General features: G+C 50.9%; 1 protein-coding gene across 5 annotated transcripts in view; it reads right to left on the minus strand.

Annotated features, from left to right (window-relative positions):
- Positions 1-1,494: 1,494 nt before the first annotated feature.
- Positions 1,495-23,399, minus strand: part of stau2 (staufen double-stranded RNA binding protein 2) — a 70,878-nt gene continuing 48,973 nt past the window's right edge. For 2 of the 5 annotated variants that reach the window (XM_072699794.1, XM_072699793.1), the window contains exons 13-15: positions 18,592-18,705; positions 3,456-3,562; positions 1,495-2,740 (exon numbers count right to left, since the gene is read on the minus strand). In XM_072699794.1, coding sequence (XP_072555895.1) covers positions 2,653-2,740; positions 3,456-3,562; positions 18,592-18,705 — 309 coding nt within the window. In that variant the 3' untranslated portion in view covers positions 1,495-2,652. The remainder of the gene's footprint in view (positions 2,741-3,455; positions 3,563-18,591; positions 18,706-23,399) is intronic. The other 3 variants (XM_072699795.1, XM_072699797.1, XM_072699796.1) reach the window with 3 other exon arrangements.

Consider the following 23,399-nt stretch of genomic DNA (forward strand, 5'->3'; position numbering starts at 1 on the left):
CAGCAAGGCCTCGGTATTGCAGTCACACACACCCCCCCATGGCAACCGAGGAAGGGAAGCTTGACGCCATTCCTTTGGGTAGTAAACACTGGTAACAAAAGCATTTAACTGTGAATGTGTGCATGACCTGGGCCAATATCACCCATAATCTTAACTTGGGAAGGATGGGTGGTCATTAACTTCAGTCATCTTCCCATCATGCACTGCAGCATAGGTGGGTGCCACACAATGACTCCCCATTGGTTCTGCAATGCGCTTCGGCTGTCTTGAAAAGCGCTATGTAAAGTAACGTTCATTCATTCATGCAGTCAAAGGCCGATATCCCATGTGCCAAATGTGAACCAGAAAGCGAGGAACGCACCAGAGTACAATAATACAACAAGCCTTTTCTGTACATAGTCCTGGTATTAACCATCACTCAACAGAACAGGGTTTTAAACCGATGACATCCACACAAGTGAAGAATCCGGCATTGTCATTATCATCGCCCTCATTCTTACTCTGATTATTTCCCCTTCAGTCCCTCCCTCCCAGCATGGCTGACTGATGCACCACAGCCTGTCGGAACTGGAAACTGGGAATAATGTCACATCTGAGTTAATCGTGTTCCGGTACAGCGTCTACACCGAGCGTTACAGCACACTTTAGAGAAGCCTGGTGCCATTCCTGATAAACCTGCGTGTGACATGCCCCTCGCCATGCTGCCGGGTGTTGTCACCCCGCTTGGGTCACGTGACTCACGGGGGCCGTCTAATCGCCTGCACCGCCCCCCCGGTTAAGGAGCAGGAGAGTAAGTGCACACTGACACATGCTGATCCTGGAAGCAGATAAGCCACAGGCAGCCCCTGCAGAACTCACAGAGAGACCCGTGCGGAATGTTCTAGCATGCAGCTCACTTTGGAGAGGCACTAACATCTAGACATCAATGATGAAGAACGTCCATCAATACCTTGTGCTTCCTAATGAAGCTCTGATTGGGCTGATAACCCAGATTAGCAGAGCAGAAGAGTACAGCTACTTAGGATGGACAGAACCATCCGGACACGAGGAATGAATCTGTTTCAGAAATTATCAGTTCTCACAATTCTCCAGTATGAGTCAGAAAGTGGCTTACTGGAACTGGAATGTTCTGTTCTGTACACACTGACAGATTGGTTGGCAGTCCACCTAAGAATGGACCTTTTCAGGTCCCGATAGGTTACAACAATCCAGAACTGCATTTGATCCATTGTGATCCTCCCTTAGACGTGCTGATCTCTAGGATCAGGTGATAGGTTGGGATGTGTTTGGATCTTTGTCTTGTGTTGGTCAGTTTTGGTGGTTTTTAGTAATGATCTGTTTATCTATCTGGGAAACCATGAAATAAAAGACACTTTTCAAAGAACAAAGACTGGGAACTTAACAGCGAACTGGAGCAGAAACCAGCCCGGTGCCCATGGCCCATTCTTCAAAGCGGACCTGCACCTTTGATGTCGAAATAAGACACAATGCAGGTTTTCAAATGTGAACTGAAGTGGTTTTACTGCATTTTCCATTCAGTTACAGACACAATTTCACAACGCACCCAGTCAGAGGACATCCCATGTGTCAGAAAAACTTTTTTTTTTTTAATATTTTTTAAACCCTCTTTCATAAACATTTTGAAAGGGCATCTGCGGGCCCTCTTCCGATCCAGCCACGCAATCATTAAAACACATAAAATGGGCAAAGATGTGTAGTCGACAAAACTGGGAGGAGTAGGGGTGGCCATAGATATTGAATTACTAGATTGGTTGTGTAGTCCGTTTGGCTGCCCTGCTAACCATAGGGTTCCTAGACGAAGGCACACACAGTTACCCTGGCATAACAGCAGCTTGTGTCGTCAATGAGGAATTACATTCTGATCTAAAAATGCTTACTTTTCTGATATGTGGATTTAGATGCCATACACTTCAGTATGGTCGGGTGTGCTTTTATGTTGAACCATTCTAGTAATTGTATCTCTATGGTGAGGGGTAGAATATGTTTGTCACCCAGCTTAAAAAAACCCACCTTCAGTTTCTGTGGAATAGCACCTCGGTCAACATCTAACAGCGGCTCCTGGCCCGTAGACGTTCTGTGCACCGTTAATCTGATAAATCTCTTATTTTTTCTTTTTTTTTTCTTTTTCTTTTTTTGCGTATGGTATTCTGAGAGTCATACATATCCATATAGTTAGATGAATGTCAGCATAGAAGCCGGATCACTATATATGAAAACAATCACTAGAGCTTTCACTGCACTGGCGCTGGTTAATTAACCTCAAATACTCAAGCATGTTATTCAGTGATAAAGGATAAAAACAAGGTGAGAAGCTAACGCTAGCTCGTCGCTAACCCTTAAGGTACCAGCAGCTTATTTTTTTTTCTTCTGATACAACACTGGGCAACTAGCAGAAAAAAAATCTATCAAAAGGGAAAATTTTCTAGTTATATTTTGTTTGGTTTCCCTTTATTTAACAGTACCATGCATTAATTCATTTCTCTTAAACTTACTTAATGACTAATTTCTCTTTACAAATGATCAATAAGAGTAATGCTTTAGGAGAGGGTAATCTTCGCATGGCGAGTTGCGTGTTGAGGAAGTGGCAGGGCCAGGGGCCGGGGGGCCAAGGGCCCGCTGGGTGGGGGGACTCTAAGCGACGGCCTTTGATTCCTTGCAGTCCTGAGAGTCTGAGCTGCTCTGTTTATTGTCCATCCTGCCTCCCAGATGTTGCGGCTGCCTGGAATACGAACACACACACACACAGCATGGTGAGGCCGGGACACAGTTATACACCACCTCCGGCCCCATGCCAGCGCTGTGGAAGGGGCCATGCCATCTATAGGCCCCTGTAGAGTCACCCGTCTGCCACGTCAGGACGGAGCCACCGCTGGAAACATCTCCGTAACCTTTTTCCGGGCCCCACCTACTATGAAAATATTCTTGAATCGTTCCAGTGGCTTCCTTTTGTTTCCAGGCTCGTGTCTCACCTGCCCTCCCCCCCCCCGCCCCCCCCGGGCTTTCGGGAGAGGAGCCTGCCCGGGGTTATCTGTCCCTTGATGGCTGGTGATCAAGCCCTGATAGGAGGCATGCAAAGTGTCCGATTAAAACTGCAGAGGGAAGCCCAGTACAAACAGGCAGGTGTTATCGGGCCATCGGAACCCCGAGCAGGGACAATCCGAAATGACGGAGGTACCCATACTGGGAATTGTGATCCAGTATGGCAGCTGGTGGATGGGGGGGGTGATCCCACACTCTCCTAACAGTGACATTTAAAGGGCAAATGACTTCCATGTCCGGGAGCCATGGGCAGCTGCCTTTCCTACACGACTATTATGGCTGGCCAGTGGCGGACATTTAGGACGCGGATGAGACGCCAATGACGGCCTGGCCTACAACCGAGCCCTGGAGCTGCTGTTCCTCCCCACCCAATTCTCGCACCATTTAATACTCACGGTTCTGCCGGAACGTACTTTTCACGCGACCCATTTTCTACCTTCGTCGGTCCATCCACAGGGTCCAGTCCTTGTTCTGACAGCTGTTTCAAGGCACTTAAAGCAGCCTGTTGGGAAGAAACAGAGGAGGACATGAGGGGAGGGGAGGAGCACCCCGTTATAGAAGCAGGTGGGGGTGAGGGGTGGAGAAGAGAACCCCATTGGAGAAGTAGATGGAGGTGAGGGGTGGTCAGATATAGAAGCAGGTGGAGGTGAGGTGGAGGTGCCCTTTAAATGCATGATAGAGAAGCAGGTGGAGGTGAGGGGTGAAAAGCGGAAGGAGGTGAGGGGTGAAAAGCGGAAGGAGGTGAGGGATGAAAAGCAGAAGGAGGTGAGGGGTGGCCCAATAGAGAAGCGGGTGGAGGTGAGGGGTGGCCCAATAGAGAAGCGGGTGGAGGTGAGGGGTGGCCCAATAGAGAAGCGGGTGGAGGTGAGGGGTGGCCCAACAGAGAAGCGGGTGGAGGTGAGGGGTGGCCCAACAGAGAAGCGGGTGGAGGTGAGGGGTGGCCCAACAGAGAAGCGGGTGGAGGTGAGGGGTGGCCCAACAGAGAAGCGGGTGGAGGTGAGGGGTGGCCCAACAGAGAAGCGGGTGGAGGTGAGGGGTGGCCCAATAGAGAAGCGGGTGGAGGTGAGATGTTGCCTGTTTGAAAAGTGGATGGGGGTTAGGGGTGGAGAAGAGCTTAAGAAACATGGTGAAAAGGAAATCTGACAGAATCGACTCAAACCAGTAACATACTGGCCCACTCAATGCTTCTGATAACCCCACAAGGGAATGCCGCAGTGGGAATATGGTACTAGACCTGTCTGATCCATGAATAATGTGTTGGGGTCTCAGACATGGCCCCCCATGAGCGAGATGTCAGACGGTTGTCAGGTGGGGGTCCGGCTGGCCTCTGCCATGAGTCAGCACTCAGGCATGTGCCAAGATGGCCGCTGGGGTCGTGGGGGTGACGCGTGTGACGACGCAGGCATGCCATCAGAAACAGAGTCCAGATCCTCTTACGCAAATGCACATGCAGGAATGTTCTGTGTTTTGATACCTCAGGACATTCAAAGTCACCAAAACGTTTCGGCCATTTTTGTAAAACTACACCTACATTATTACAGACAAACTCACTCTATGATATTTTAAAAGTAGTCTGCCACAGGTTTGAAGGTCAGGTCACCTCTGGCGCACCATGAGGTGTAAGCAGAGTATTTAAATCCTCCGTAACACCCTCCCCCGCAGAGGCGTGCTCTGTCCCCAGTCGCCTCTCCGTCCCTGAGCGAGCTAGCGGCCGTGTAGCGAGAGCGACGTTCAGGAATAAATTTTATTCTGCAGGAAAGGCGATCGTGCTGAGATCCGATCTCTTCTGGGAAACATGAATCTCCTCACATGGAGCTGATTTGTGCAGGAATACCTGGTACCGTATCAGACCGGGCCCAGCCAGGCCCGAGCGGGGTAAGCGTGGCTGGCACCGGCTGACACATGCTCTCTGGCTCCTGCCGATTGGGTCCAGATGTGCAGAGCGTCCCATGTGCCGGGGGTGGGGGGGTGACATAAATCTCCCGAATGGTGCGAGCTGCACGCTGAGTGGCCCCCGCCCCCACTACTTAGTGGGGGGGCCAAAAGAGGTGCAGAAATCCTGGGCAGATGTGTGCATGCACCCCTGCCCCCTAAATCCTCGCACAGCCCCCCAGGCCCCCCCCCCCCCAATGCAAATTAACCAGGAATTAGCAGCACTCCAATTAGGGATTGATTCTTCTGGTGTGAAAGTAATAACGCCCCCACCCCCCTCCCGCCTCTGGCCCCCCGTGGCAAAAAACTCCAAATAGAAACACTAATTCTTATTTTACTTTTACGGTTGGATCTGGACATTAAAGTTCATCTTTTAAGCAGAGAGATGAACATAGAGCAGAAATCTATGTTGACAAATAGCCCTGAAACGTCCTTGCAGAAAAGCGTGTAAAAGTGCGGCTCAGCCAGACACCATATCTCAGCACATTTGAGGGCCTCACTGACAGCACAATAAAGAGTCAAAAATTAGCAGCGGATCAGCACACAAAGGAAGCCAGGTGGTCACACCCAGAGCCACGGATCAGGTTCATGAGTGCGACACAATGTGGACGAGTGTGTGCTGATATGGAGGGGAAGGAGGCTGTCGGCACCTCCATCTCCATGGATGCTTCCAGAAAAGCTACGGCTGACGCTCCAGAGACACCTCTCACCCTTCCAGAAGGGGAGTTTTTGTCAAGAAAATCACCCGGCAGGCAGATAACCGTGACCTAAACCCAAAATGAAAATGCATTTCTGTTAGGCTTAAAACCCAATGTGGCCCTGAACACACTGCCAGGGGGCTTGTTTGAGATGTGTACAGATAACGTCACATCTGCTGAATATTGACTGTGAACTGAAAAAGTGTTATCATCCTCTTAAAGGGACCCTACAGAAATACCCATCATCCTCTCAAAGGGACCCTACAGAAATACCCATCATCCCCTACAAAAGGGCCTACAAAATTACCCATCATCCTCTCAAAGGGACCCTACAGAAATACCCATCATCCCCTACAAAAGGGCCTACAAAATTACCCATCATCCTCTCAAAGGGACCCTACAGAAATACCCATCATCCCCTACAAAAGGGCCTACAAAATTACCCATCATCCTCTCAAAGGGACCCTACAGAAATACCCATCATCCCCTACAAAAGGGCCTACAAAATTACCCATCATCCTCTTAAAGGGACCCTACAGAAATACCCATCATCCCCTACAAAAGGGCCTACAAAATGACCCATCATCCTCTCAAAGGGACCCTACAGAAATACCCATCATCTCCAGACACCGGGGTGGACAGCGCGGGTGGCCCTCATCACCCTGCCGCCCGTCGCCATCTGATGGTAAGGATGGCCCCTGGGTTTCCCCTAGAACAGGGCTGGCAGGTCGCGGGCCATGGCGTGCGAAAGGCCGCCCTCCATACGCAGCGCAGCTCTTCCTCTTGCTGGCAGATAAACACCATGAATCATCAGGGGGGATCGGGCCCTGATAAAGGCCAGGCAGAGCCGGCCCGCACAGCCCCGGACAGTGGGCCCTAAAATAAATAGCCCGCTATCTGCCACAGCATCAGCCACTGACACCGTTATTTTTCTAATGAGATAAAGCGGCCATTGATGGACACCAAGTGTGACATGGACGCGATGAAATATGTTTAGTCTAGCAGACAGGCCGGGAAGCCAGACATCTCTGTCAACGAGGAAATGAAAGGGGGGGGGGGTGTCCAATCAAACAGCCCCCCCCCCCCCACCCCCAAACGCCTCACCCTGCCTTTAGATAACAATGGCCAGCAGGATTAGGTTGCAAAATTAAGATATTTGACTTTCATTCATCTATTAGGATGCAGTTCAATGGCTGTAAAATAATACCTGAATTTCACAAGGGCTTCACTTCCGTGGCGGAGGAAGGAGGAAATCCGTCATTCCCGGGAGCCTTAATGGTTTTCCCGATTGCGGCTTCATCACAGCGGTCGCTGGTCCCACACTCGGCGTTCTGGGTCAGTGCTGATGGGGGGTGCTGGGGGGGGGTGATGAATGTTCCGGCTAAGCCTCTCCATTCTCAGAGGTGGGGGGGGCATTCATCACTGGGGGGGGGGGGAGTGGGGCGTTTGGCTTAACGGGCTGGTGGATGACTTCAGTAAAACTGGGGGGGGTGGTGGGTGGGAGGGGTACCTCGATCAATGGTGTTGGTAATGGCCCAGTCGTGTATAATTCTGTGATAATTCTGTGACTCCAGCCTGGCTCTGCCTCCCCCGCCCCCCCCTTCCCCATCAGGGGCGCTGACGCAGATAGAATTTGCATCAAATGCAATTTCTCATGGCACTGGGTCCAAAACCATCAAGCTGCCCCCCCCCCCCCCCCCCCCCCCACCCCACCTAACACGCTGTTGTTTGGTTTGGTTGCTACCTCAACGCAGAGAACAAAGCTGGGAGCGATCCGGCCTTTTCCCGAGGCGTCTTTGGTGGGGAGACGGCGATCGGCCCAACCCTGCCGCAGTGCCCACAGGGCCAAGCCTTGTCTAATCATTGAATGCATCTTCCTTCATCCAAAGATAAATATTTACACATTTCAAGGAAAACAAACATTTAGAGTCTGTACTATCAGTGTCCAAGGAACGGTATATGAGAAAAGTGAAGCTGGTCTGGCGTCCAATCGCTGACAGCACATTAAAATCGCTTCGCCCCCCTATGATGCACAAATGTGTCAGGCGGCGTGACGCTCGCAGTTACTGCACTCTGCCAGTCGGGAACTCTGCTGTCACTCCAGAGAAATCCGTGAGAAGCTTTCTAAGGCCGCGGCGGCGGATGGGCCCGATCGTTTACGAGGCACCGGGTCATTTACAGAAAGCCGCAGCAAAGCGGGACTCTGGCGGCCTCCTTTGCCGCAGGAGGTAACTCGAACCCGGGCTGGGCGGGGGGCTCCTGTGACGCACGCAATCGCTCACCACATCAAAGCCCCGGTGGGTGGGGCGGCTGGCGGCATGCTGCAGAACGCGGGGTTCACCTCCCTGAAGGAAGAGGAGAAGGATGTGCTGGAGGAGGCGCGGGAGGAGGCGCAGGAGGAAGAGTGGAGCCAGCTCAGCAGAGGAGACAGAAACAGGACATACCACAGGCCTCCGCTCAATGAGCTGTGAAATCACCCAACAGGAGGGAGAGCAGGAATGTCAGGCCGCTCTCCGGGCCGGGGCTCCGGTTTCCGTCCTGGGGGGGCGGGTGCCCGCTACATTCACCCTCCATACAGCAGGGCAAGTCCCACCAGACCTGGTCCACCAGCTAAAACACACGGTTTTGCATCAGGCCGGTCTTTAACCTCTGTGATGCCCGTGTCATGCATCTGGCCCCGCCCGCCCATCGCACCGCCCTGTAACGTTCCCGTCCAAAGAGACTCACGGTGTTTATTTACCCAGAACATCCGTTTAGCTGAAGCGACTCGCCCAGCTTCAGCCATTTGTACAGCTGGATGTTTAATGGGGCAATTTACCGAAATAGTGGTTAGGGTTCCAGGTTCTAGCCTCGTTCCTTAAAACACTCCCAAGACAGCGAGGGGGTGGGGGCCAGAAACCAAGTCCCACAGAAGCTGAGTGAGAGTGATGGGGGAAGAGGGAGGAGCAGAAGAGCAGGAGGAGAGGGTGTTCGCAGGGGGCGGAGAGAAGCAGGTGTCCCCTGTGCGGTAACATGTGCTTTTGGCGTTTGCGGCTAAGCGACCCCCTATCGGGGCACGGCGTGATCAGAGCGGCATTAGCAAGTAATGCGAGATCCATGTAGAATCGCTCGGTTACACATTCTGGATGGAAAGAGGCGGGTAGAGGAAGGGCGTCCAGATAACCAACTCCGCAAGGCCGCTGCGACGCGTTCTCGATGCGGCTGTTACGGCCTTATCATCTTCTCGGGGCCTCAAAACAGACAGAACCGCGCCACATTATGCTGCCTTCATTATGAGCGCTGAACTCCCAGTGCAGAGAGCGTCCGCAGGGTTGGTGGACTCCAGCGACATGTGTGCATCTCCATAATATGAGGACCCAGAACCAAGGACGCCAGCCAAGTGGAAATGGTTCATGAGGACCTGCATTCATACATCCTTATTGAAACCTAAGAGGCATGTGAGAGCGTAGAAGGCCATGCAGACCTCTCTAAAGCACACGATGGTTATTGATTATCTTCCTAAAAAACACAAGTGGAACCAATGTTAAATAAATATTAATGTTCTTCATAATACAGACGAATTCCCGTTAAATCTACTATTGGTTTGAAATATCTCCTCAGCATATAACCAAAATTTAATACCCCAAAATAACAGTATTTCAATCAAGAGAAACAGCTTCTTGGATCGGTCCTTATATTACACTCCTTGTAGCTTTGAGAAACGTACTGTAATCAATAAATATCCATAAATTTAGACAGGTAATGAATGACCAACTATTCAAAAACATAAAAAGTGTTTAAGGTGTTTCAGTATTTTTGAGAGATGCCGTTAAACTGCCGCAGGATGACGTCCGTGTCGCAGAGACACGCAGGACCTGTGGTCTCGCCAGGCCACAAACTTTGAGGCAAAGCAGTCTGCCATGGCACAAGATGTATAAATACACATGCAGATATACATACAGACACACACATGCAGGCAGGAGACAGGAGGCAGACCAAGGAGATGGATTTTACTAACAGAGGAAGACATAAATTATGGGTGGACTGCAGCTGCATGTCGTGGATCACTTGGAAGGAGGAGGCACGGACCTATTTCCAGGATCCCCATCTCAAGGCGGGACGCCCAAGACGGGGGGCAGGGCATCTAAGGCCCACCACAAGGGACTGGAAGGGGGGCAAGGTTCCGGCAAACACGAATGTCCCCGTGAATAAAAACAGGAACAATAAAAGCAAAATTTAAAAAGAACAAATTTTCCTGCTTCAGAAATGAAAAAGGTGAATGAGCTTATGCGAGTTTGTTTGGACTAGAAACAGAAACAGCCAGACATGGCCCAGCTGCCGAAAATACCAGGAGCAGAGCTACTTTCCAAAAGAGATGGAGGTTATGTTTGTAATATGGGAAAGCGGCTAAGCGATAGTTAGACGACATCCAAAAACATTCCGCGATAAAACTCGGCACGTCGCTCACAGACCCCAGCAGGACGGAGCAGACAGACACAGCCCCCAAAAGATGATCCCAGATGGTCTCTCCCATGCTGCACACCGGGCCGCTGCCTCCGGAGATGTGGAAATGAGCTTCGTCCGCGGGTCAGACCCAACACCGTCAAACACGGCTGCTCTGGAAGCAGCCGCGTTATTAACTTGTCAACAGGTTTGAGGCTAATTTTGTAATGAAATCACGAAGTAGAATTAACAGGGAAGAACAACAGGGACGGCAGCCAAAGCACACACTTAACCTCAGCACGGGCCGAGGGGTCGGACTGATTCCCAGCAGATGTTCTGCTTCCACGGAAACATGCTAAAGGCTATGTTGCTTTGCAGGCCTTTCCGGGGGATTCCGGCTGTCTCCCATTCCTTGGCGAGCTGTTAATTTGGTCATTCTTGTGGGTATGTCGGTAATTAACTCGCTTAATGATTAAAAGCCAAGGGAGACGGGGAGATTTTCAATTGTGAATGATTTTCCCAATCCCCCCCGCCCCCCCGCGTGGCGCCTCGTTTGAATGGGAATGCAGCGAGCCTGCATCACGACAGTGGGCCCGTGCTGATAACGTCTGTATGCAAACAGAGGTTCCTCTGGAAAGACCTTTGCATCACAGAGCGGATTAGAAGCGGAACCAAATCACTTCCTGGCATTTAAAGGAGTAATGACCGAAATATCACGGTTACTCCTCTTAAGCGGAGACCTTACGGAGGCTCATTTGCTTGGTGCTGTCCCGCGTACCCACCGGCCCGGCATTTTGCTGGGACGCTGCCTTATTTGGTGACAGAGGTCCGGAGCGTGGGATGGTGTGAAGGCGGATCGTTCCGGGTGACGGGGACGATACAGGAAACCGCGGGAGGTGACAGGTGAAGGACGTGGTTATGGGAGAGCTGATCAAGGTGCTGAAAAGCTGCATTTCTCAAGGAAAAGCCTGTGAAATGGCCGCAGCGAAACCGACAGGATGCATGTGAGAGCTGATGAAGCCCCATCGCAAGGAGGCGTTTGGGAAGGGGGGGTAGGAAGAGGGGACGCTGGGCTCTGACAGGCTGCAACTCAATCATACGGGTTGAGAATGCCCCCCCTCCCAACCCGGCGTGGGCAAGGGGAATGCCAATGAAACGGGCTACTGTTCTGCACAATGTGTGTGTGGGGGGGGGGTGTACCTGTAATAATAACTGGCCTGGACCCCACAGACGAGCTGCCAAGTTCCCAGCAACACCGAAGCCCCGCAGAGTCACCCCATTCTGCAGCACGCCGGAAAGCGTGACAGCGTCGCCATGGATACCCGTGGGCTCATTGTGCAGCTGGTGATCAATAAGGTCTGTTTACTGAAAACAATAAATCCTGACATAGAGGGGCGGATGGACAAAGGTGTCTGCCCAGGAACAGCGTGGGACACAGGGGTGGAGGATGGTAAACCCCCGTACCTGAGCTTTCGGGTGTGTGTAGCATTAGCCTTATGACTGTGTGCCCACCATACCTGCATCCGAGAGAACCAATCAGCCAGTGACACGCAGCCATGGATTTCTGGGGATTTTAGGGGGTAGGGGGGTAGAGGAGCCAAAATAAATAAATGAATAAATGAACAGCGCATCCTGCCCCAGAAAGAGGCAGTATCAGGTGGGGGTGATGTTTCTTCTGTTGAAGGTGAACTTTCCTCGCACTGTTTATTACGAGTCAGGCAGACCCTGAACACCAGCTTCTGTAGTTTAGCGCACAATTAGAGTGCACTAATCACAGGCAAGGCAGTAAAACGGTGGGAGCGCTGGAGGGAAAGCGGCTGTGAGCAACTCTCACCGGGGGAGGGGGGGGTGCAGCCCCCACCCCCTCTACAAAGGGCACCCACAGTCCTGGAGGTCAGGGTACTAATGGTAGACCTCCTGGCCTTCCCCCAGCCCCAGAAAACATGCCGTCTCCCCGCCTCGCCATAAATCAGCAGCCCTGCCCCCCCAGGCCCGTGCCACCCCTGTGATGTCCCTGGACACGGCTCATTTCAGAGCCAGGTCACATGACCGTGGGTTAAGCCGGGCCTCTGATGGGGCCCGGGGGCCCAGGGAGGGACGAATCCAGGAGACCACCGTCCATTTGGTCCAGTTAGTGAACATACATTTAGGAAACAGCCAGTCACAGCGTGTAAGCGGGGTCTCAGATCGCGGGGTCCAGGTTTAAAAAGTAACCCCACACCTCGAGCTGCAGGGCCTCAGGCGGCTGCCAGAACGTTCTTCAAACGCGTTTCATGCACTACGCCTCGGACGCAGGGCCGTCACTAATGAGTTTCACCTGCCACACGCGGAATAAAATCACATCTGAAGGCATTGAGGGCTGACAGGTCACAGCAGGGAGAACCATCACCCTAAAAGCAAGATTCACTGTCCATGTTCTGACGATGCTTTTTTGGGAAAGGGCCCTGCTTCCTGTGGCTCGTGTTTCATTCATTCGTTTAAATTTTCATACCCGGGGTCAGTTTTCCCAAGCAGACTAATCTCTATTTACCCATGAACGGGTGAGTCCTTTTCCCAGACACTGTGCTTTATCTCGGAATAAGCAAAATGCTGGAGGCTGGATGAAGCGGCAGGTTTTTTATTATCAGTCAGAAAAATAACAAGCAAGGCAGCGGTGGGGGATGGCAAGCGTTGCGTGGTGGGGGGGGGGGAGCTTCTTCCTGTTACTTACCCCAAGGATCCTATTGCATCACAAGATGAGGAGGCTGGATTCTCTCAATTCCATAGTTTATTTCCCTGAGAGGCAAAACTGTCTGCCGGAGGGGGGGGCAGGGGGGGGAATCGCCAAAAGACTGTTATAAGATACCACCTGGGCTTCATTTGGGGGGGGGGGGGTAATCACAGCTCACACCTTGACAACAAGCTTTGTCTGTGTGGAGGTGGTGGAGGTAGGGGGGGAAGCGGCACGTCTGCTAACGAAGGCCTCATTTTCTCTGGCGGTGGGGGGGGGGGGGAAACTGCTGAGGCTCAAGGTGGCTCTATACTTCAAACCAAATAGACAGAACTGATATCAATACGACGCGGTATCGCCTCTGGTCCCTGACGAGAAAATCCAACCGGGTGATGAGGGGGGGGGTTTACAGGCATGCAAATTAACCCTGAGAGCACGAGAGCGCAGGCTGCACTATTGTTTACATAAGATAATGGGGGGGGTGGGGGCTGATTCGACGCCCCCATTAAGGAGTTAACACCTAGCCACCAAGTGCCATTTGTCTGACAAAGAAAACAACTGCGGAAGAGTGTACTTTTGTAAACATTTCCCTGTATTTTGGTAAGGCGGAGTGTCAGAGGAGAGCCCTTCTTTGCCGGTAAATCGGCGGTTAATCATTACAAACAGAGATTACTGTGGAGGGTGGGGTTTGGTCAGCAGTGAGCAGTTTGGTGAGCAGCGGCGTAACGGCCCTTTGCGGAGGCTGCCCGGCATGATTAATGCCGAAATGCTCGTAACCGCAACACGCAGAGGCAAAGAGCAGCAGGTTTATCATGGTGCCGGAGTGGCCCGCTGCAGCAAGAGAGAACATTGGTGCCACTCGCCCCGCAGAATCACCTGGGCTGCGGGAACGAGCAAGCGTCACGTGAGGAAAGGCGACCCAGCACGTGTAAAGACGACCTTGGAGAAAAGAAAGTGTCCCTGGCATTTACCTGAATCTTTTGTAAGTGAATTTCGACAATGGAACAGAACATCACAGTCCTATCTGATACAATCCAGCAAAGTGGCTGCTGTAATAACCCATGCCTGATGCCCTCGCAGGCGCTGGTGGGACAGGGGCCGAAAGGGACCCCTGATTAATGGACGTGGGGTGTAAAAGGTTTGCACAGTTCAGTGAGAGCTGCAGCAACGATCAGTAAATTTGCACACCTCCTTTAATCTCCCTAATTAATGGGCACAGACGGATAACCTTGTTAACGCCTCTCTTATACAGTGCGGAGTTGGGTAGAAAGACAAAGATCGCTGTTTCTTTTACTTTTAAATCAAATCAAATACGTACAGTCAGACAAAGAACCTATGCGGACGTGTCACTTCAGTCTGGAATCTTCTTCAAGGACGACGTCCCTGCTGACTTTGGTGTACATGTGGGGTATAAAATGATCAGGCGGCCGCTTCCTGAGCTGCCCCACTGTGTTTCCGCAGCAGAGGAAGTGGCAGCCGGCTGTCTCAGTTGGAGCTGGTGTACTGAGGTGTACAGCGTGACTGCTTGATGGAGCGTGTGAGCCGGGCAGATCCTGCGGTCATACCGCTGCACTGCTGCTTGGGGCTGGCGGGTAGGCAGCCTGTCCCTCAACATTGCAGTATTTCCAGCACTTGAAACAGCTTGACGACGATTAACGTCAAATTGGCTTAAGCTGCGAATTTAAGCAATAAATTTCATTACATCGCTTCAAATCTCAACAAATCAGGAGCACACACATTAACACTCGCATCTCGGGCTTCGCACTTGCATATCAGGCTTGCATCGCTGGTGCTGCGTTTTCGGGGCCCAGGAAGATTGAGGGTGTGGACAGACGGGACCTCAGAGGGCAGCTTAGCTCATGTCAGGCCCATCCTTGTGTGTGTGTGTGTGTGTGTGTGGGGGGGGGGGGGGGGGCTTATCAGGTGTTTTCATTTTGAGAAGCCACTTAAACTATCAACAAGTTCCCTAATGCGCAAGTTCATGTTTATATTTTTGTAGCGACAATCACTTCCTTTGGTGGGTCAGACTGAAGCAGTCTTAGTGAGGACTGCCCCCCCCCTTGCCCCCCAAGTGGTTTGCTGGAGTTCCCAGCACTCCCAATCTCCTGACTTGAAAGTCATTTCCTAAGTAAAACACATGACAGACAGGCCGCGTGACTGATCGTGTTTGTGTCCGCACCTTGTTTTCTCACGGGGGCGGGTGCCTGTGCCCCCCCATCCCTTCCTTGGGGAACCTCTCTTCAAACATGGCCTCATGCAATCTCATGCCGGTACCCTCCAGGTGATGAATGGGACCCAGATCAGCCCCATGCCTCCCACTGAAGTGCCCCCCCCCCCGCACCGATGCCTGAACCAAAAAGAGAGAATTCTACTGGGAGGTCACTGCTGTAAAGGAACGGAGGGGAACCATCGCTGTCATGAAGACCACATTTCAGCTCGTTCTCTGAAAGGCCTCAACAAGGGTGTACAAGTATGTGACAATAAATAAATTCCTGGGGTATGGGGGTAAAGTTGAGAGCTAAAACATTGACCAAAAACATAAAGTGACACACTGATTTACAGTATGAACTCGGGCCGGGCCAAAGCGACACCCTGATGTACAGTATGAACCCGGGCTGGGCCAAAGCAACACCCTGATTTACAGTATGAACTCGGGCTGGGCCAAAGCGACACCCTGATTTACAGTATGAACCCGGGCTGGGCCAAAGCAACACCCTGATTTACAGTATGAACCCGGACTGGGCCAAAGCGACACCCTGATTTACAGTATGAACCCGGGCTGGGCCAAAGCGACACCCTGATTTACAGTATGAACCCGGACTGGGCCAAAGCGACACACTGATTTACAGTATGAACTTGGGCTGGGCCAAAGCGACACCCTGATTTACAGTATGAACCCGGGCTGGGCCAAAGCGACACCCTGATTTACAGTATGAACCCGGGCTGGGCCAAAGGGACACCCTGATTTACAGTATGAACCCGGGCTGGGCCAAAGCAGCACCCTGATTTACAGTATGAACCCGGGCTGGGCAAAAGTGACACCCTGATTTACAGTATGAACCTGGGCTGGGCCAAAGGGACACCCTGATTTACAGTATGAACCCGGGCTGGGCCAAAGCAGCACCCTGATTTACAGTATGAACCCGGGCTGGGCCAAAGCAGCACCCTGATTTACAGTATGAACCCGGGCTGCGCCAAAGCGACACCCTGATTTACAGTATGAACCCGGGCTGGGCCAAAGCGACACACTGATTTACAGTATGACCCCGGGCTGGGCAAAAGCGACACCCTGATTTACAGTATGAACCCGGGCTGGGCCAAAGGGACACCCTGATTTACAGTATGACCCCGGGCTAGGCCAAAGGGACACCCTGATTTACAGTATGAACCCAGGCCAGATCTCTTCAGGCAGTGACAGGTTGATATACAAGTGACAAATTTCCATCATTCATGCAAGACTATATCCCAGAATGCACCAAAAATGCCAGCCCTATAGCCAGGACTCAGCTCAGTATAACTGAGCTCAGTGTGATGCTAATATCCCTGACACACAGCGTGTAACACGCAGCTGCATATTGCTGCCTCTGCAACATGACGTTCAACTCAACGAATGTGCAGCTCTGACTGACTGTCTTACTGCAGGCCCACGTCACATCACCGGCATCTCAGCCGGTGGTTCCTGGACCTTACTGGAGCCTCCTCAGCTGAAGGAAGAGCTGGCTGTAGCCCACAACCCTAACCCCGGGTGTCACGTACTGAACGAGCACACGAGAACAGCACCTCCGGGGGTCACCAAAGAAAAGGTGCTCCTCCTGACAGGGGGGCCTTCAATCGCACACCAGAGCTTTTAAGCAGCATGAGGCCATCAGTAAAGGCCTCTCAGAGCGCCGTTCTGCCTTATCTCACCACGATGATGTCTGAAAGGGCAGTTTGGGTGTCAAAAGTCTGCTTCGCGTAAACGGCTCTACCCCAGATGCTGCCAGGGGGCAATAGATGCATAATGCAAGCGTCCCGCGACACCGCGAGAACTCTTCCAACAGCTGCGAGCTTAGTAACGTGAAGACCCCCGACAGAGGCGTCCTGCCGCACTGACATTTTCATCTCCGCTGCGGTGGGCCACTTCAAACGTCGCGGGCAGTAGGTGGCCAGGCGGGGGCTTTCTCTGAAGACGCGCTCAGCGGTGGCCCCGTCATGAATCAGAGCTGCCAATAGCCACCCACCCCCCCTAACAGGTGACTCCATCCACCAGCACAATCAATCCAAACCCCCCCACCCCCGACATCACAGACAAAGGCCCCCGTCTGCCACATTACAATCACCCAAAGAAGACCAGTGCTGAGGAGAAAAGAGCCTTGGCCCCTAATTAACTGTCTTCGGAGGAATTATGTTTTCATTCTTGGGAAGCTCATGCGGTTCATATTTACTAATGCGTTATCTTGCAATGATAGCCGCGAGCCAGTCTCAAGGCAGGGGTCTTAACTTAGGACAGCAACATATTCAATTCCAGTAATGAAAGGCAAATTGCAAATTGTGAGCCATTTGTGTGATTAAAACGAAGGCCATGGCATATTCCGAGGAGCAATGACCTTGAGAGCGGCCCGTGGTCTACGTGGAGGGCGTCACGTCCACCCGCGTCACACTGACCTTAGAAGGACCCATTCCCTGTGTGAAAAGAGCTTTTCCAGCTAAGAAAGGATTTCCCAGGTAACGGTGACCGTGAATCAGGAATGGGTTTGTATGCAAGCTCCATCACAGGTCAGAATATCTGCCGTGCATCCATCTATTAATCCATTTACTATACCCACTTGTCCTATGCAGGGTCGCCAAGGTCCGGTGCCTGTTCCAGAAGCTACGGCTGCAAAGCAGGGAGTAACCCAGCTTCACGGTATGCCTTTTACCGTGCCCGGCACATGATTACCATGTTTTACCACACGCATAGCACGTTTTACCAAGCACACCATGCGTTTTACTATGCATACTGTGTGATTTACTGTGGAAACAGCAAGTTTGTGTCACAAAACGGGCTTCTCCCCTTCTGCCCTACTGTCCCCAGACACAGCAGCGAGCTCCGAAATGACGAGAAAGACATCACCCTAACAGCCAGTCACACACCGGTGCTCTTGGCAGCAACATCAGTCTCTAATCCCTCGATTTTCATTCCGCGGGCCATGCTGACAGTGGACAGACATGGTGAACAGAGAAGGGGGGGGGTGCTCGGGGGGGGTGTTCCCACATTTACATCGGATAACATAAGCGTCTTGTTTTCTGCCTGGTTAGTGCCGTACAATGCGGACGCCAGGAAGGAGATTCAAGGATATTTAATTCAGGGTTGCAGAAAAACAAAGAACAGGAGTAGCACAGCATGGCTGGGGACAGCTATCATTAAATGACCTTTTTCATTAACACAAAGAAGCGTGACAAATGAGGTTACCGCCATTCAGGTCCCACGCGCTGACGAGATTGAATTCGACTCACACAGTTGGATAGTAAATAAACAAAACGGAAGGGAAATTCCAGATCAATTAGTTGTGTCGGTTCTGTCGTTCCAGAGATGACATCACTGTGGAATTAGTGGAGCGTTTCAAAGCAGTTAGTGAAACCTCTCGGAGGTCGTTATTGACTAAGGACTCACTGTGCTCTTTCTACAAAGACCTTTTACTGTTTACTGTCCGTGCCAGGCGATTAGCGCACAGTTAATGAGTGAGTACATGAACAGAGACCTGTGAGAAATTAAAGACAGGCCGAGACACAGAGACACACGCGTGATACCTGGTCATGGCTAGCCTCGACGGAGCCCCCGGTGCCGTGGAATCCCATCTGAGCGGGCGACAGAGTCAGGTAGGTGAGAAACTCTTTGCCGCTCTGTCTGTCGCTAAACTGCACCTGCGTGACACAGAGATAACGGGACACGCTTTAAAGAGCGAGTCGCCCAGCCAGCGCGCCGCAGCGTCTCACCAGACGCTCCGCAGAAGCTGCTTCACGAAGAGCGCCCTCCTCGGAGGCCACACCGACGTCCTGAATTAAAGGCATCTCACCGAGGTCCCTCAGAGAATGAGCCCACACACGCTACTCTTTCATAGCTGGGTTTGCTCCCAAAACACCCCTGTGGTATTTCTAAATCAGCACAAAAGGATCATGTAGATGCTTTCAGACAATGGAACAAAGGCGCTCATGTGGGAATTCTTCACACCATTCTATTTCGGGTGGAGGTGACCAGCCTGGAGAAGACTGTCATTTCAGGAGACTTCACCACCAGAACCTGAGATGATCATGCTTGCTAATCATATATGTCAAACGTGGTAGAGGTCTGTTGATCTCTAGCTGTATACCAGTAATTTTATAGAGAAATGGTGTCCTGCCACATTTTTAGAATATTTGAATTTTTGAATTTAACAGTGCACTAGATACAAGGTTCATAGGCATAAAACCATAATTATTATTAGTATTATTTTTCTTCTGTTGCTACGGGCTTTTCAGGGCGTCCAGACCTATGACCCAACAGCATATTTAAAAAATTCCACATAGACGTTCACGTACATCAGTAGAAACACAATGGATACCGAATTACTCAGAAAAATGTGTTAATGTCAGCTAAAGAACATAAAAATGACAGTGTGAAAATGATTTAAGGTAAGAAAAGAGAGCATATATTCATTTCTCTTGGTCCCGGGTGTGTGTGAGAGGCCAGGGGAGGCAGAGCTGTGTGAAGAGCCAAATACCGTGTTACACAGCCACAGCCCCATTTCTCTTCTGGGGGGGGGGGCTCTCAGCTGTAGCCCTGTCAGGTGTGGGGTCGTGCCATGTCGCATTTTATCCATCTCCTGCTGAGGTCCGCTCTCACCAGCAGACCACAGGGTGGCTGTGGAAACCACCATCTGCGATGGATGCGAGCCGTGTGATCACCTCAGCCCCCAGCCCCCCCCCCCCCCCTGTCAATCACTGTCAATACTGCATCATCGGCACTCAGCCTCAGGCTGCCATGGGGCCCAGGGGAGCCGGGTGTGCAAGACAGACAGTGCAAAATATTCAGAAAGAACCCCCTCCCCCCCTACTGACAGCATGTTATTTACACTGCTCAGTGTCAGGAACACACCCGCACGCGGGGAGGGGCTGTATCGAGACCAAGTAGGAGACCGCAGTGCTGATCATCTGCTCCAGGGGTGCCAGATGGACGGCTGGCCCAGCCCTCAGACCCGAAGCATGGTTCTATGGCTCTATGTGTGTGTGTTTTAGAAAAGAAGAGCATGATGGGATATGTGAAAAGAAGCATCCCTATGTACCTGTATTCATACTTCTGCAATTGACAAATAAACCTTCATTTTATGGATTTCACCCAGAACACACACATTTTATTAAAGAAAACCATATCAACCCTGGCAGGTTTCACTGGGGTATTCACCATCCCCAGAAGATATGAATTCTGGCAATAAGTGAATGACAGTATTTTGCTTTGCAGCCATTTAGGACAGCAGGGATGTGACACACAGAGAGCTGGAATGTTGGGCTGCCCCCCCCAGCCCCCTCATGGTCAATGGAGCCCCGCAGACACGGCCCCCAAGCCTTAATGCCGGGAGACCTAGAATGTACCCCAGAATGTACCCCTGGCATGTTCCTGATCCATCCAACCAGTAACAGGGACTGGCTGGTTCTGTGCAGCCCAGCTTCAGGAACAGCCAACAGACATGCTTTACCATGCTTTACCATACTTTAACACGCTCTCCCAGACTCATGCAAACTTGGACCCGCCGCTTTCCTCCTAACCGCGACCCGGCCGGCACGATCTCCCGCGCTCACGCGGACGTGGACCCGCCGCTTTCCTCCTAACCGCGACCCGGCCGGCACGATCTCCCGCGCTCACGCGGACGTGGACCCGCCGCTTTCCTCCTAACCGCGACCCGGCCGGCACGATCTCCCGCGCTCACGCGGACGTGGACCTGCCGCTTTCCTCCTAACCGCGCTGTAAACTGGCCGCAGGTGTCGGCGGCGAGTGGAGAAGGCCGCTTTGAATGGTGGACACCTGGATGGGAGCATCTCGCACCAAAGGCACCGCCGGCCTCTCAGGCATGTGTGTGTTTGGTCTGAACAGGACATGAAAGCTGGCACAGGCCGGACCACGCAGTGTCCCAGTGCGGCAGGAAGGTAACACTCCACGTCGACATTCTGAGCACAGGTGTAAAAGCATAAGCAGCGATATCGATTTGTAAATATGTATATAAATTACAGGCTCATATAAACCTAATCATCTTACTAAGGAGCCTCAGGCTTTAACGTCACACAGCTGCCTATTCAGACTGACAGGAAAATGCCTCTCTTTCTGGAAAAGTCACTGCCACGTTTGCCAAAGGTCAGCACCAGGGTAAGAAGGGTCTGCCGGAGGGGAAGGATTTCATAGGAACAGCAGGCTGAGCCTGGACACCCCTCTGGTCCACAGAAAACTGAGTTACGGGCACCGGGTCGCTAGGCTATGAGCGGAAAGTGGACACTGAGGCATGCTGGGTAGAATTCTGAAAACCACACAATCTGTGTACAGCTGCAGCAGGACATTTTCCAAACAGATGGAAGCTGCCCAGGTTTTATACATAGGGAAGCAGCAGCCAGATAAACAGTTTATGGCTTGCTAGTGTTTGTTTATGTAATCCAAAATAATACGTTGCTTTTTATTCAATCTTATAAACACGCACGACCAACACAATGGCTACAAACCTGACTGTGGTCAAGCCATGCACTGCCATAAGTATGGAGGGCCTCAAAAAAGTTAGAGGATCTGCTGGGAACATTTAAGATTATGGCTTTTTATCCCAGATTATCAGATATAGCTATGCATTTACACCCAGTTTTCTGAAGTACAGTTGCAATTACATTTGCAGTAGCATAGGATGTCAAGCAAATTAGAGCAGAAGCGCAGCTTCATGCATCACAAAAGTCACGCTGAGCCACAGATTCAGAGATTAGCCAATCATTCCTTTCCAGATGCCAAACGCAGGAGCAGGGTGATTCATAAAGGACAGTGATTAAAGAAAAAGTGGTTTTCTGGAAAAACTAATTGCATATTATATATATGCACTTTGTACTTCATACACGCCGGCTTGGCATAGAGATGACTGAACCCCTTCAAGAGGTGAGTTCTGCTTTTGGAGATGATATTCCACACACCAGAAAAGTGACGGTTTAACAGTGACGGACTAAAACGCAAGCGTCCAGCTTCCTGCAGTACCTAAACCTTTCTGCTATCCATGTGAAACTCTGCACAGCACATCATGGGAAGAGGCTATTTAGAGAGACATTTGAGATTAACCCTCTTTTCCATTTCAGCCACATGTGACGTTTGTATATTATGTATATCTGCATATCAGTTTACCTCACCTGTGATGACCATCCCACAATATGTACTGTATAGAGAATGGTGACACTTTCTATGAATATCATGTCTATAAGAATCTACGAACACATTAATAACACATTATAATGCATTCGTAAAGCATTATAAACATGGAAAGAAATATTCATAAAAATGCATAAAGACATCACATTACAGGCATAACACAGCCATGTACTGAGTATGAACACAGCCAAGTGGAAATTAGCGGGAGAACATTTTAAAACAAATTTGAGGAAGCACTTCTTTACACAGCGTGTAGTCAGAGTATGGAATAGTCTTCCTGCTATTGTAGTGGAAGCTAAAACCATGGGTTCCTTTAAATCAGAGCTAGATAAGATTTTAACAACTCTGAGATATTAGCTAAGTTCTCCCCAAACGAGCTTGATGGGCCGAATGGCCTCCTCTCGTTTGTAAATTTCTTATGTTCTTATGTTCTTATGTGTATTATGCATTATGAATGCTTCATGAAGCTTTTATCTATAATACACTGTAGATACCTTCATAATGCAGTACAAAGCATCATAAATTCTTATACCGACCATTATAATGCATTATGGATGACAGCATCAACTAAAGCAGGGGTTGGCAATTCTATCCAAAAAGGGCTGTTGTGTGTGTGGGATTTTGGTACAATGAGATTACTAATTAGAGGACTGATTGGCTGAAGTGTCCTCAGACCAGGGTTTGAACAGCTGACCTAAAGGTTAACCCCAAAAACCTGCACACACACTGGCCCTCTGCGGATAAGACTGGCCACCCCTGAAGTGAAGTGTTACCCAGAGAATATCATGGAAGCGCCCAGTTCCTGTCAAATATGAGGAATATATGCATATTTATGGGTTTTGATGGCCCTCTGACAGGGGAATCCCCCACTCTATAATAATGGTGGAGAGTGATAAAGGAGCAAAGCCCAGAAACCCTCAGCGGAACCTTCTAGCACTGTATCGACGCTCAGTCTGCTGTCAGCTGACTTTGGTCTATATGTGCGGCTGAGTGGGTTAGCATACTGTGCCTGTGATCGGAAGGTCACCAGCTCTAGTCCCAGGGTTGGCAGGATAGCTCCACTTTTGGAACCTTGAGAAAGGCCCGTAGCCCCTAATTCATCCAGGGACTGTCTGATCTGCTTTTTCAAAAACGTACGTCACATTGGATAAAATAAAATAAATAAATGTAAAACCCGTATACAGACATCGCAGTA

This window comes from Paramormyrops kingsleyae, chromosome 15 (genome assembly GCF_048594095.1).
Source record: "Paramormyrops kingsleyae isolate MSU_618 chromosome 15, PKINGS_0.4, whole genome shotgun sequence".
NCBI lineage: Eukaryota > Metazoa > Chordata > Actinopteri > Osteoglossiformes > Mormyridae > Paramormyrops > Paramormyrops kingsleyae.